This window comes from Pan paniscus, chromosome X (genome assembly GCF_029289425.2).
Source record: "Pan paniscus chromosome X, NHGRI_mPanPan1-v2.0_pri, whole genome shotgun sequence".
Taxonomy (NCBI): domain Eukaryota; kingdom Metazoa; phylum Chordata; class Mammalia; order Primates; family Hominidae; genus Pan; species Pan paniscus.
Window position 1 is genome coordinate 64,443,005 of NC_073272.2, and position 15,891 is coordinate 64,458,895.

The window sequence follows — 15,891 nt, forward strand, 5'->3', positions numbered from 1 at the left end:
AATATGGAAATCACTGAAGTGCATGAGATCCTAGACTACTGATGGGGAGTACTTGTTTAAGGATGGACTTCCCTTCCCAGCCACAAGCAGAACAGAATGTAGTAAAAAAGGGGAATTTTACTTAGTTTTCAGGAAGGGTCTGCGTCCTTTACAACCATTACACAGGTTAAATGGCTGGTGGCAGGTGAGCCTCAGAGTCTTCTCAATCTTCAGGAAAGTCACCATGACTCCTAGCTGTCTGCTTGCCCATTATGGGAGACCCTATACAAGGACAACCCCTCACTTATTGAACCCTCCGATTTTGCACATTTGGAATTCTGAGTAAGTCATCATCATCATCATCATCATCATCATCCTTGGCTTCTCAGGAAGCTAATCATCATTACTAACATCTTCCTCACAACTACTACTAATTGAATACTTTTCAGGTACTCTTCTAGGTGCTTAACAAGTATTAGCTCACTGAATCTTCATGACAATGCTATAAGAAAAGGACTATTTGAGGCCCGGAGAGGTTAAGTAACCAGCCTAACAGTATATGGACTTGAATTAATAGCCTTCCCCATGTTCGGCTTGGGAGATGTTGATCATTGTAAAGATACTGATAGTTGCTTTGGGAAAGCTGAGAGCATAATGATAACAGGAAACTGGACAGCAGGACTGTTAAAATCACCTGACCTTTCCCTGTGGAGTGAGGTCCTACCTTTAGTGTAAGAGTCAGCCAGCAAAGCCACTGTAGCCAGACTGCCTCTCTAAATTCCTCCTCTCTGGGCACGGCATCTCTAGAAAAAAAGCAGCAGCCCCAGTCAGGGGCTTATAGATAAAACCCCCATCTCCCTGGGACAGAGCACCTGGGGGAAGGGGCAGCTGTGGGCGCAGGCTTCAGCAGATTTAAACGTTCCTGCCTGCTGGCTCTGAAGAAAGCAGCGGTTCTCCCAGCACAGTGCTTGAGCTCTGCTAAGGGACAGACTCCCTCCTCAAGTGAGTCCCTGACTCCTGTGCCTCCTGACAGAGAGACACCTCCCAGCAGGGGTCGACAGACACCTCATACAGGAGAGCTCCAGCTGGCATGTGGTGGGTGCGCCTCTGGGACAAAGCTTCCAGAAAAAGGAACAGACAGCAATCCTTCCTGTTCAGCAGTGTACGCTGGTGATACCCAGGCAAACAGGGTCTGGAGTGGACCTCCAGAAAACTCCAACAGACCTGAACAGAAAGGCATGACTCTTTGAAGAAAAACTAACAAACAAACAACAAAAAAAAGAGCATCAACATCAACAAAAAGGAGGTCCACACAGAAACCCCATGTGAAGGTCACCCATATCAAAGTCCAAAGGTAGATAAATCCACGAAGATGGGGAAAACCCAGTGCAAAAAGCTGAAAATTTCAAAAACCAGAACACCTCTTCTCCTCCAAAGGATCACAACTCCTTGCAAGCAAGGGAACAAAACTGGATAAAGAATGAGTTGATGAATTGACAGAAATAGGCTTCAGAAGGCGGGTAATAACAACGTCCTCTGAGATAAAGGAGCATGTTCTAACCAATGCAAGGAAGCTAAGAACCTTGAAAAAAAATTAGAGGATTTGCTAACTAGAATAACCAGTTTAGAGAAGAACATAAATGACCTGATGGAGCTGAAAAACACAGCACAAGAACTTCGTGAAGCATACAGAAATATCAATAGATGAATTGATCAAGTGGAAGAAAGGATATCAGAGAGTGAAGATCAGCTTAATGAAATAAAGCATGAAGACAAGATTAGCGAAAAAAGAATGAAGAGGAATGAACAAAGCCTCCAAGAATTATGGGACTATGGAAAAAGACCAAACCTACGTGTGATTGGCGTACCTGAAAGTGACGGGAGAATGGAACCAGGTTGGAAAACACTCTTCAGGATATTATCCAGGAGAACTTCCCCATGCTAGCAAGACAGGCCAACATTCAAATTCAGGAAATACAGAGGACAATTCAAAGATATTCCTCAAGAAGAGCAACCCCAAGACATATAATAGTCAGATTCACCAAGGTTGCATGAAGAAAAAACGTTAAGGGCAGTCAGAGAGAAAGGTTGGGTTAACCACAAAGGGAAACCCATCAGACTAACAGTGGACCTCTCTGCAGAAACCCTACAAGCCAGAAGAGAGTGGGAGCCAATATTCAACAACCTTAAAGAAAAGAATTTTCCACCCAGAATTTCATATCCAGCGAAACTAAGCTTCATAAGCAAAGGAAAAATAAAATCCTTTACAGACAAGCAAATGCTGAGAGATTTTGTCACTACCAGGCCTGCCTTAAAAGAGATCCTGAAGGAGCACTAAACATGGAAAGGAACAACTAGTACCAGCCACTGCAAAGATACCAAATTGTAAAGACCATCGACACTATGAAGAAAGAGCATCACTAACGGGCAATACCAGCTAGCAACTTAATGACAGAATCAAATTCACACATAACAATATAAACCTTAAATGTAAATGAGCTAAGTGCCCCAATTAAAAGACACAGATGGGCAAATTTGATAAAGAGACATGACCCATTGCTGTGCTGTATTCACCAGACCCATCTCACATGCAAAGACACACATAGGCCAAAATAAAGGGATGGACAAATATTTACCAACCAAAGGGAGAGCAAAAAATAAATAAATAAATAAATAAAGCAGGGGTTGAAATCCTAGTCTCTGTTAAAACAGACTTGAAACCAACAAAGACCAAAAGAGACAAAGAAGGGCATTACATAATGGTAAAGGGATCAATGCAACAAGAAGAGCTAACTATTCTAAATATAATATGTGCACCCAATACAGGAGCACCTAGATTCATAAAGCAAGTTCTTAGAGACCTGCAATAAAACAGACTCCCACACAATAATAGTGGGAGACTTTAACACCCCACTGTCAATGAGACAGATCAACAAAACAGAGAATTAACAAGGATATTCAGGACTTGTACTGAGCTCTGGACAAAGCGAACCTAATAGACATCTACAGAACTCTCCACTCCAAATCAACAGAATATACATTCTTCTCAACACCTCATCACACTTATTCTAAAATTGACCACATAGTTTGAAGTAGAACACTCCTCAGCAAATGCAAAAGAATGGAAATCATAAGAAACAGTATTTCAGACCACAGTGCAATCAAATTGGAACTCAGAATTAAGCAACTCACTCAAAACCACACAACAACGTGGAAACTGAACAACCTGCTCCTGAATGACTACTGGGTAAATAACTAAATTAAGGCAGAAATAAATAAGTTCTTTGAAACCAATGAGAACAAACACACAAAGTACCAGAATCTCTGGGATACAGCTGAAACATTGTTTAGAGGGAAATTTATAGCACTAAGTGCTCACAAGACAAAGGAGGAAAGATCTAAAATTGATACCCTAACATCACAAATAAAAGAACTAGAGAAGCAAAAGGAAACAAATTCAAAAGCTAGCAGAAGACAAGAGCTAACTAAGATCAGAGCAGAAATGAAGAAGATGGAGACACGAAAAACCCTTCAAAAAATCAAAGAAGACAGGAGTTGGTTTTTTGAAAACATCAACAAAATATATAGATGATGAGCCAGACTAATGAAGAAGAAAAGAGAGAAGAATCAAATAGACACAATAGAAAATGATAAAGGGGATATCACCACTGATACCACAGAAATACAAACCACCATTGGACAATACTATAAACACCTCTACACAAATAAACTAGAAAATCTAGAAGAAATGGATAAATTCCTCAACACATACACCATCCCAGCTCTAAACAAACAAGAAGTAGAATCCCTGAATATACCAAAAATAAGATCTGAAATAGAGGCAGTAATTAATAGTCTAGCAAGCAAAAAAAGTCCAGGACCAGAGGGATTCACAGCTGAATTGTACAAGAGGTACAAAGAGAAGCTGGTACCAATACTTCTGAAACTATTCCAAACAATAGAAAAAGAGGGACTCCTCCCTAACTCATTTTATGAGGCCAGAATCATCCTGATACCAAAACTTGGCAGAGACACACACAAAAAAGAAAATTTCAGCCCAATATCCCTGAGGAACATCAATGCCAAAATCCTCAATAAAATACTGTCAAACCGAATCCAGCAGCACATCAAGAAGCTTATCCAACACCATCAAGTCAGCTTCGTAACTGGGATCCAAGACTGGTTTAACATATCCAAATCAATATACGTAATCAATCACATAAACAGAACCAATGACAAAAACCACAGGATTATCTCAATAGATGCAGAAAAGGCATTTGATAAAATTCAACACCCCTTCATGCTAAAAACTCTGAGTAAACTAGGTATTGATGGAACGTATCTCAAAATAATAAGAGCAATTTATGACAAACCCACAGCCAATATCGTACTGAATGGGTAAAAACTGAAAGCATTCCTTTTGAAAACTGGCACAAGGCAAGGATGCCCTCTCTCACCAATCTTATTCAACATAATATTGGAAGTTCTGCCCAGGGCAATCAGGCAAGAGAAAGAAATAAAGGGTATTCAAATAGGAAGAGAGGAATTCAAATTGTCTCTGTTTGAAGATGACATAATTGTATATTTAGAAAACTGCATCGCCTCAGCGTAAAATCTCCTTAAGCTGATAAGAAACTTCAGCAAAATCTCAGGATACAAAATCAATGTGCAAAAATCAGAAGCATCCCTATGCATCAAAAATAGACACACAGAGAGCCAAATCATGAATGAACTCCCATTCACAATTGCTACAAAGAGAATAAAGTACCTAGGAATACAGCTTACAAGGGATATGAAGAACCTCTTCAAGGAGTACTACAAACCACTGCTACAAACCACTGCTAAAGGAAATAAGAGAAGACACAAACAAATGGAAAAACATTCCATGCTCATGGATAGGAAGAATCAATATTGTGAAAATGGCCATACTGTCCAAAGTAATTCATAGATTCAATGCTATCCCCATCAAGCTAACATTAACTTAGTTCACAGAATTAGAAAAAAACTACTTTAAATTTTGTATGGAACCAAAAAAGAGCCTGCATAGCCAAGACAATCCCAAAGAAAAAGAACAAAGCTGGAGGCATCATGCTACCTGACTTCAAACTATACTACAAGGCTACAGTAATCAAAGCAGCATGGTACTGTTACTAAAACAGATATATAGACCAATGCAACAGAACAGAGGCCTCAGAAATAGCACCACACATCTACAACAATCTGATCTTTCAGAAATCTGATAAAAAGAAGTAATGGGGAATTTAATAAATGTTGTTGGAAAAACTGGCTAGCCATATGTAGAAAGCTGAAACTGGATCCCTTCCTTACACCTTATACAAAAATTAACCCAAGATGGATTAAAGACTTAAATGGAAGACCTAAAACCATAAAAACCATAGAAGAAAACCTAGGCATACCATTCAGGACATAAGCATGGACAAAGACTGCATGACTAAAAGACCAAAAGCAATGGCAAAAAAAAAAAAAACAAAATAAAATTGACAAATGGGATCTAATTAAACTAAAGAGCTTCGGCACAGCAAAGTAAACTATCATCAGAGTAAACAGTCAACCTACAGAATGGGAGAATATTTTTGCAATCTATCCATCTCACAAAGGGCTAATATCCAGAATTTACAAAGAAGTTAAATAAATTTACAAGAAAAAAACAACCCCATTAAAAAGTGGGCAAAGGATATGAACAGACATTTCTCAAAAGAAGACATTTATGCAGTCAACAAACATATGAAGAAAAGCTCATCATCACTGGTCATTAGAGAAATGCAAATCAAAACCACAATGAGATGCTATCTCGTGCCAGTTAGAATGGTGATCATTAACAAAATCAGGAAACAACAGATGCTGGAGAGGATGTGGAGAGACAGGAATGCTTTTACCCTGTTGGTGGGAGTGTAAATTAGTTGAACCACTGTGGAAGACAGTGTAGCGATTCCTCAAGGATCTACAACTAGAAATACCTTTTGACCCAGCAATCCCATGACTGGGTATATACCCAAAGGATTATAAATTATTCTACTATAAAGACACACTCACACATATGTTTATTGCAATATTCTTCACAATAGCAAGACTTTGAACCAACCCAAATGCCCATCAATGATAGACTGGATAAAGAAAATGTGGCATATATACACCATGGAATACTCTGCAGCCATAAAAAAGGATGAGTTCATGTCCTTTGCAGGGACACAGATGGAGCTGGAAACCATCATTCTCAGCAAACTAACGGAAGAACAGAAAACCAAACACCGCTTGTTCTCACTCATAAGTGGGAGCTGAACAATGAGAACACATGGACACAGAGAGGAAAACATCACAAACCAGGGCCTGTCAGGGGGTGGGGGGCTAGGGGAGCTATAGCATTAGGAGAAATACCTAATGTAGATCATGGGTTGATGGGTCCAGCAAGCCACCATGGCATGTGTATACCTATGTAACAAACCTGCATGTTCTGCACATGTGCCCCAGAACTTAAAGTATATATATATATATATATATATATATATATATAAAGGCAGCCAACTCTGGCACAAAACATGCATACAATTAATCCCTGCTGTGTGCAGCATATAGAGAATGCTACAGCCTAAGTGATTCCCAGATTGGAAGGCCTAGGTTCTAGTTATGGCTTTGCTCATAACTTGCTATGTAATCTTTATTGGGCAAGTTGGTTCCCTTATCCTCATCTGTAAAATGTGTATGTTAATAATACATTCTTTACCAACAGAACAAGGTGAGCATGAAATGGAAATGTTAAAGAAAGTGCTTTCAATGTAAAGCAAATATAAAGGATACCTTGCCTTACTTCTGTTACTCTTCTTACTCACCCTCCTCTTACTTCTTCTCTCTCTCTCTCCCAAGCCCCTTGTCTTCTTTTTCACTATATTTTTGATCCTTTTCTTCCTTTCTTTATTCTCCATTAACCAGTCTTGGGTTCACCTGCAGCACTGCACTTAGGCAAAGGAAACACAGATTTTCGAGGTTGACAGACTTGAGTCTGACCTGGCTTTGCCCCTTCCTACTTGTTTGTTAAGCAACAACTTTACCTTTTTTGAGCCACAGTTATATCACCTGTAAAAAGGGATGCATATTACATTGGTACCAGAGTAAATGTGGTGTCTACCATTGAAAGTAGTGGCAAAAACCACAACTTTTGCATCAATCTAATAACACCTTCCTTAAAATACTGTTGTCAGAAAATGTGGTAGATTATCTGTAAATATGGCTGGCAACAATTCCTCCCATCTCTGACATGCATGCAGCTCCTCCCCTCAAGACATGGAGTATATATATTTCCCTTACCCTTTAAACCTGAGCTGGCCCTGTGACTCACTTTGACCAATAGAGTGCAGAGGCAGTATTGCTATGTGACTTCTGGTTTTATGCCACAAAAGGCCTTGCTGTTTATGTGTGTTATATGTGTCCATTTTTACAGATAAAACTGAGGCTCAAAAAGGGTAAAGTAATTGCCCAGCAAGTAGGAAGGGGCAAAGCCAGCTCAGACTCAAGTCTATCTACCTCAAAAGTCTGTGTTTCTTTTGCCTAAGTGCAGTGGAGCAGGTGAACCCAAGACTTGCTCAAGGGAGAATAAAGAATTAAGAGAAGGAACAAAAATATAATGAAAAAAATAATACAAGGGGGTTAGGAGAGACACAGAAGAAGGAAGAGAAGGGTAAGTCAGTCTGCTTTGGTTTTCACTCTCTTGGATGCCACTTGCCAGGTAAAAAAGTCTGATTATTGAAGTGAAATGCCAAATGGAGAAAGGCCCTGGAGGATAAAAGACTACAAAGGCTGGAGTTGGTATTAAGACATCCAGCCCACTCCTGTTCCAGCCACCTCAGGTGAGGTGCCAGATGAGAGTGCAGCCATCTTGGATCTTACAGCCTTAGCCAAGCTGTCTGAGGCAAAACCACATAGAACAGAAATTAGCCATTCCCAGCAAGTTCTTCTCAAACTGCAGAGTCATGAGCAAATAAATGATGGTTGTTTTAAGCCATTAAGTGTTTGTGTGGTTTGTTTCACGGCAATAGATAAATGAACCAGAAAGACTACATGAGATAGTAGTGCCCCACCAAGTGGCTGGCAGGTGTAGGTGCTCAACACATGATTACTCTCTTCCCCTTCAAAAGCATCCCTAGGAAATGGCTTTCCTGGCTGTTGGTGCTCAGAGTTCAAAACCTGTTACCATCACTACAACATAATTGACAGACCTGACCTCCATTGTGCCAAGGATGCAGAGCTATGGCCATGCCTCCTGTACTTTACAGGGACTCACTAAGGCCTATACAGGTTAAGGTGTACTCCAAGTTACAGAGATGACTGTCCTCCCTTTGCCCAGAGTGAGCCTGAGCCACTTCAAAAGCACGCCTGTAGCTATACAAAACCTGGGGTGATATCAGGGAAGATGAGTAGTATAATTTTTGACTAGTGTTCCAATCTACCTAAACCCAGAGGCACAGTGGATAAAAGGATGTTAATACTTATGAGTGCTTACTATGTGCCTCACATTGTTCACAATCCCATGAAATAAGTGCTAATATTTTCCCCATTTTCCAGATGAGGACACTGAGGCACAGAGAGGTTTTATTTAGCTGTTGAATTCCCTGACAAGCACAGAGACAGATTAGTGTACAGGATATTATTTAGAGAGCCCTTGGCCTTTATATCCCTGAATCAGTCATTTGACACCCAGTTCTTGATTTCAGTTCCAAAGTTATTTCAACCACTCTCATCATCAAGCCATTCTGAAAGGGAGAAAGGTTTTCTTAAAAATGATCATGGAGAAGAAGTAGAAAAAAATGAGCTCTGGAGTTGGACAAAGCTGGCTCCAAATCCTGCAATTTCCTCTTACTAGCTGTTTAACTCTGAAAAAGCTTTTAAGTTTTTGGAGGTTCAGTATCCTTTTTTTTAAAAATGGTGATAAGAATACTTAGCTTGTAAGGTATTTTGGAAGTCAAATACAATCATTTATATTAAGCAACTTGCATAGGTACCTGGCACAGAGTAGGTGATAAATAAATGGAAATTATTGTGATAATTAGGTAAATTATTGTCCTTGGTGCCTGGCTTTCTCATTTGTAAGGTGGAATGAATAAGAGCAAACAAGAGCTACCCAGAAAGGTAAATGACATTACATCTTTTGTATTATCCAATACACAGTAGATACTCAGAATTTACTCCAATGAATGCATGTTAAAAGGATTTGTACAGACACAACACTCTTACTTTCAAAGAGCAGAGGAACATTTTATATAGTGAACACATACACACTGTGGCAATGTAAAACTACTTAAGGAAGGAAAAATATCCCCCTCCCCAGCCAGGTACTGAGACCTGGGGCTAAAATTTTTTGTCAGTCAGCCCCCATCCCCATCCCTTATCTTCGAGTGACCTTACCAGGAAACCTGGCTTTGGTGGAAAGGAGAGCTGTGGGGCTTGGGGAGCCTGATGCCTTTTCTTTTGGGAGGAAAGGCCACCTGCACAATCCACAGGACAGGAGTGGCCAGCAGCTATCCTGAGCTGAGGCTCCAGAAGAGTTCAGATCCAAGAGAGCAAGGGATGAATGGAAGGAAAGTCCCACCCACCTTCATGTGTAAAGTGATTGGCATTTACTCAAATCTAAATCTACTCCTCTCCTCCCTGCAATATACCATTAAGCATGTGCCAGAGTAATGGTTCTGAACAAAAGCCAACACAGATGTCAGCCTGGGGGCACTCTCAGCCTAAGGAAGCCCCTACAGCCGAGCCCTCAGCCCTAATGACTTAGGCAGTAGGTTAGGCAGGAGATGTAGAGTTGGTCTGGCTCACTGATTTCACTGTGGAAATCTTCTACTAGAATTTGCAAAGACTAGATATTGGGGAAAGGTTCACTGATCTTAAGATCCCAAAACACACAGCCTAGTACCTAAGAATTTTAGTATATCTGGGAGACAGAAGTGGAGAAAGCTAAAGAATTACAGCCATGCCTCCCAAATGATTATGAAAAGGAGGGCTTGTCCAAGCTACCTCTGGGCCTTAAGGATGAGATGAGGGTAGGAGTAGGGGGATACATGCACCCAGCCTGTTGGAGAATCCAACATGAAGACTATTGTCCCTTGAGAACCTAAGGCAAAAGTACAAGGAGGGGAAATACTGGGTCCTTTACCTGAAACAAGATATGGGCCTCCCCTGCCCCTCAGACCCTACAGCTCCTTAGGCTCCAGGTCTCAGGCACAAGAGATAGAGAATCATATCTGAGCCTTTTGCCCTTCCCTTAGCTCCAAACAAGGGCAGGGGTTGAAATGTGAGTGGGAGAGAAGGGATCATCAGACACACTGTTTAGCACCTGAACCACATCTCTTCCTAAACCAGAAATCCCAAGAGCAGAAAGAAATAGGAGCAAAGTGAGAGAGGGGTTGTGCTTCCATCACATTAAATAGGAGACTTCGTGGGGTTGGGCAAGGGTTGTTTCACATCAGGACATCAATGACTCTGGTCAAGGTGAGGGGTTATAATTAGCAAAGCTTCATGTGCTCTCCCTTTCTTTATTCATCCTGCTTCCGTTTCGGCTTTTTGGGGTTCCGGGACCGACTCTTGGCCTTGCATAGAGGGCATATAGGTGCATTCCGGTGAATTTGCTGGTGACATGACAAGCAGGCCTGGTGAGGGACACAGGAAAAAGAAAGTTAGTAGTCAGATTCTTCCAGGCAACAACTTAGACTTCTGATTCCCCAGGGGCCCAGAAAGCAAAGTGATTTCCCATCAGAAGAGAGCAATAATCAGTGAGTAGACTCAAGTATTCTTGGATGCCATGGAAGATGGGAAGGAAGGACATAACCCAGTTCAGAGAATGGTGTTGAGGAAAAGTATACAAAACTAGAAAGTAAGGCAAAATGAGAACTACACATCTTTTCGTCATTATAATGAAGCATTGTCTAACAGGCCCACTTAAGGACTATTTAATTTTCTAGAATAGGGGTAACAAACATTTTCTGTAAAGGCCAGGACAGCAAATACTTTAGACTTTTTACATCATATAAACTTGCTGCAACTACTCAATTCTGTTTTGCATGAAAGAAGTGATAGACAATAGCTTGCATGCATGTTGTTTGCAATAGCTTGCAAACACAGACATGCATGTGGGCCAATAAAACTTTAACGAAAACAGGGAACAGATTAGATTTGACCTGTAGGCTGTAATTTGATGACCCCTGCTCTAGAAGAATGTCTCTTTGTTTGACTATTTACCAATTGATTAGGACCCAGGCTCTGTGATGTTACACTGATAAGCTGCAAATGGCTTTTGCCCAGTAGAGACGCAAATTACTTCTGTTTGGAAGAAAAAGTAACTATAAAGTTACAGTTTTATTGTCCTGTGGGATGTAAACCAGTTTTGCATCTAACTTTGCAAATTTGTTTCAGCCTTCCTCTCCTTTCTTGACTATATAGATATTTGTTCCTCAAATGCTCCTGGAACCAGCTTTATAATCCTGCTGGTTCCCTCATTTATGATACATGCTCATTACATCTTTGTGTAAGAGTCATTTCTAACTTTTAGAATTGCACTTTAGCAGGGCCTGAAAATCTCCCTGCATTCTAACACCTCTGGGAACATGGGGCAACAAAACCTGTGCTGTGTGTGTCCAACACAGCACACCCATGTCACCCCTTCCACTGTGTCACAAGCAAAGGCCATTAAAAGAAGGCCCAGCATAAATAAAGCCGAAGACCCAGAACTAGCCTTCCACGGCCCTTCCATGGGAGGATACTTTGCTTCCTCCACAACCATTACCCAGCTCACTTACCTTCATAGGTGGGGGCTGCTGCCTGAAGGTGGCCGTCTGCCGAGTGTCCTGCTTCCTAGCCACTTGGAGCTGTTGGGCGGCAGCGGCTGCAGCGGCCAGGGACTCAGGGATGGGGGGCTCCTGAGGTTCCGTCTGCCATTCTGCTTTCTGCTTCTCAAAGTAACTTTGGAGATGAGAGACACTGGCTAGATCATTCTGAAAGCAACGAGAACCTTGCTCCTCTTAAAGACTCCATGCCATACAACCAAGGGTTGAGCTGTGGCTCATTCTAGAAGGTCCCCACACCTTCCCAAGCACAAGGCTATTGTCCCTGGGTACTAGGCCCAATGTCTGATGAGAAGGATAATCCTCTTTGTCCTTAGCTCTGATAGGCCAAGAAGACCAAGAAATCTTAGGGCTAGCAAGGTCCTTAAAGGGTATTCAGTCCTATCTGCTATCTCATGCTCTTTTGAGTATTCCTATTAAGTGTCCTAAGGCCTCTGGTGACATATCTCTAAGAGTAGGAAGCTCACAAACTCCACAGACACCTTGCTCTACCTTTAGGAAATGATTTCCTCTACCAGGTCAAATTCTGTCTCTCTGCAAGGCAAGCCTAGTTCTTAACTCTGAGCCAGGAGATGAAGTAAGTCCCAGGCCACTTCCTGAAGACCAGGAAAGCTCAGTCTTTTGTGTTTTTAGAGGTTTCTAGATATCGCCTTCTAGACCCTGACTTGGGAAATGATCTCTTAAGAGTTATAGACATAGTCTTGTATTGTCAATATCACACAAAGAATTTAAAAAGCCACCTAGTAGTTGTTCTAATTCATCTAGTAATTCATCCAGTTTAATAATCCTCCTTCTGTTTTAACAAGCTGGCACAGAGACTTGCCCAAGATCACACAGTGAGTAAGCCACTGAAAGGCCTGGGACTAAAACTAGGCACTCTGACTTTCAGGCTAGGCTTTGTGTATGTATACATGCCCGTGTGTGTGTAGGTATGTAGGTATGTATGTGGGTCGGAGGGAGGGTATGTTGGAGGGACTGGGGGCAGGTAGCTTACTCCAAGGAAAGCTTCTCCTCTTCTTCACACAAGTCAGGGAGCCTCTGCAGGCCCAGAGTCATGCGCAGGGCATCCACATGTTCTTTCAGTGGCTTATACTCATCATGCAGCCTCCTTGTAGACTCTAGCAGCTTGTTTAGGTCATTCTCAGATTGTTTGATAGTGTTTTCCATCTGGAACATAGAGTGGGATAGGCACAGAGAAAAGATCCTAAGGTTCTCAGAGAGGATCTATAGCTGAGTGAATAATAGCACAAGCTCCAGAACTTGTTCAGTCTATATTCAAGTCCTTGATCTCCCATGCCCTCTCTATGTAACTCTGGTCAAGCCTCAGTTTCTTCATCGGTATAATGGTGATATTCTAGTGCTTAACTCATGCAATCTTGGTGAAGATGTAATGATAGGATTCAGATAAAGCACTCGGTAAATGGGCTAAATTAATATTTACTGCTAAATAAATGGTATTGTTCAAATATAGTATCTTAGAGCTGGAATGTCCTTCAGAGCTCATTTAGTCCACCTTACTCCCATTTTACAGAAAACTGAGGCTCAAAGAGAAAAAGGGACTTTCCTGGGGAAATACTTCTTAGTATCAAATCCTGCATAAAGACTTAGGGCTTCCGCCTCCCAGGCCAGCAGTCTTTTCTCCTAGATCAGTGATTCTCAAAATGTGGCCAAGGGATCAGCAGCATCAGCATCACCTGGGAACTCAGAAATGCATATTCTTAGGTTCACCTCAGACATACAAAATCAGAAAATCAGGGGTGGAGTCTAGCAATATGTGTCTTAGGCTCTCAAAGTGGCTTTGATGCATGCTCAAGTTTGAGATCCACTGGCTTATATTCTTAGCCCTTCTGGCAAATATCTTCCTCATTTAACTGGCCCTGTATCATTGGTTAGCTGGCAGCCAAACTGTCAACACTTTATGAGATCTAGAATTCTGCGATCTCTAACACAGAAAATCCCAATTGCTTACTGTCCAAACCTCATTCATATTTCCTTTATGATCCTAGGTCTGACAACATCAGAAAATGAGTATTGCCACAGAAATGAGTTTCCCAGAAATATAAACTTAGTTCCTTTGAAAGTAAATTTTAAAAATATATTCCTCATGGTTATGGGTGATAAGGGTTTGAAAAGACCTTACTGGTCAGCACTGCCAAACTCCTTCCTTGTGAAGGAATCATCAGTACAGTAGCTCATACAAGTGTCCATTAAGATGCTGCTTGAATAATTCCAAAGAGGGGAGCTTACCACCTTAGCAGACAGTTCATATTCTGTGTTCCAAGAGTTTCCAAAGGAGATACCAATGAGGAAGCCCCACTTTGGTAGCAGGCAGAAATGATTTGTTTGGTCTGACTGAAAGCTTGGAGTGCTTTAAACTACATTCCAGAGGCAGCTGCCTGCTCTGCTTTTCCCCAAGGCTAGCTCTCAACTCCCAGAATCCCAGAATGAGAGCACATCAAATCAGTACATTTAGAGGGTACTGAGTCCCCCTTATAGTGCAGAGAGGGAAAATGAGGCCCAGAGAGAAGGGACTTGTCCAGTGATATATAGTCAGTTAGTGACAGAGCCAGGGCTGGATCTCAGAACTCCTGAATTCTTCTGCTCTACCACAGCCTGCACTGATGCCTGCTCCCCGAGCTTGGCCAAAGCCACATCTCAAGGAAAGGCCCTATCATTCACCACTAACTCTTTCTCAAGGGCTTTAGAGATAGGCTCCAGGCAGCCACGTACCACATTGATGTCAGCGTGGATCAGTCGGAGTTCCTCCACATGGGCCATCTTCTCCTGTAGCAGAAGGTCCATCTCCTGCTTGTATTCCTTCAGGTGCCTTTCCTCTGACTCAAGTGCCTCAAACTCAGCCTTCAAACGAGCCTTGATCTTCTCCATCTGCAGGGTCTTGTTCCTGCAATTTGCAAAAAGCAGGAAACAGGCCAGCAAAAGAAGGGAGAAAATAGAAATGGAGCCAGGACTTTTTTTCTAAGCCATCTTTACAAGCTTCCCCCTCTCCAGGCAGAGCCAACCTGAGGCCATCTCAAAAAAGAAGGCCAGGTGCAATGGCTCATGCCAGTAATCTCAGCAATTTGGAAGACAGAGGCAGGAGGATCACTTGAGCCCAGGAGTTTGAAACCAGCATGGGCAACATAGTGAGACCTTATATCTACAAAAAAAAAAAAAAAAAAAGAAGAAGAAAAAAAAAAGAAAAAGAAAAAGAAAAAGAAAGAAAGAAAGAAAGAATTAGCCACACATGGTGGTACATGCCAGTAGTCTCAACTACTCAGGAGGATAAGGCAGGAGGATTGCTTAAGCTATGATTGCACTACTGCACTCCAACCTAGGTGACAGAGCAAGACCTTGTCTCAAGAAAAAGTTAGGAGATGTTTCCCTCTAAAAGCTCAGTGGGTCTCGAATGGGGTTAATTTTGTTCCCTTATGGGGCATTTGCAAATATGGAGTGTTTTGGCTGTTAGACTGACTCAAGGAAATGTGTTACTGGCATTTAGTGGACATGGGCCAGAGATGCTAAATAGCCTCTCAATGCCCAGGAAAGTCCTGAACACAAAGAACTCCCACCCAAGAAACCAAAAATGATCTCTTGAGAAACTCTAAGTAAGCACTGTCCAATAAACTTACTACAGTGATGGAAATGTTTTGTATCTGTGCTGTCCAGTATAATAGCCACTATGCACATGTGGCTACTGAGCACTTGTGATGTGGCCAGTGCTACTGAGGAACTGAGTTTTGAATTTTATTTAATCAAACTTAAAATTTAAACAGCCACGTGTGGCTAATGGCTGTCATATTAGACAGCACAACTCTAGAGGGTGTGTTTATCAGTTCCAGAAAAGGAAGGGGAAAGGATATTATGGGTAATTTCTTTCTTAGAAAAAGAAAAACCTGGTTTTGGTCATTAAATCCCAATTGTATACCCTGTGGCTCAGGAATCCTATACTTGGGAATATATTTTAAGGAGGTAATTCAAGGAAGCAAAAAGTTAATACACAGAGATGTACTTTCTGGGCTTTCAGCAAAATTAGGATATTTGACAGCCACTGAAGACTTGTGAC

The 15,891-nt window shown here is 41.6% G+C and overlaps 1 protein-coding gene across 4 annotated transcripts in view; it reads right to left on the minus strand.

The window, feature by feature from the left end:
- Positions 1–9,125: 9,125 nt before the first annotated feature.
- Positions 9,126–15,891, minus strand: part of ZC4H2 (zinc finger C4H2-type containing) — a 118,327-nt gene continuing 111,561 nt past the window's right edge. For 2 of the 4 annotated variants that reach the window (XM_034950740.2, XM_003816920.5), the window contains exons 2-5: positions 14,559–14,730; positions 12,823–12,995; positions 11,784–11,946; positions 9,126–10,637 (exon numbers count right to left, since the gene is read on the minus strand). In XM_034950740.2, the coding sequence (XP_034806631.1) occupies positions 10,524–10,637; positions 11,784–11,946; positions 12,823–12,995; positions 14,559–14,714 (606 nt within the window). In that variant the 5' untranslated portion in view covers positions 14,715–14,730 and the 3' untranslated portion in view covers positions 9,126–10,523. Of the gene's footprint in view, positions 10,638–11,783; positions 11,947–12,822; positions 12,996–14,558; positions 14,986–15,891 lie in introns of all 4 variants that reach the window. The other 2 variants (XM_055106408.1, XM_008970022.4) reach the window with 2 other exon arrangements.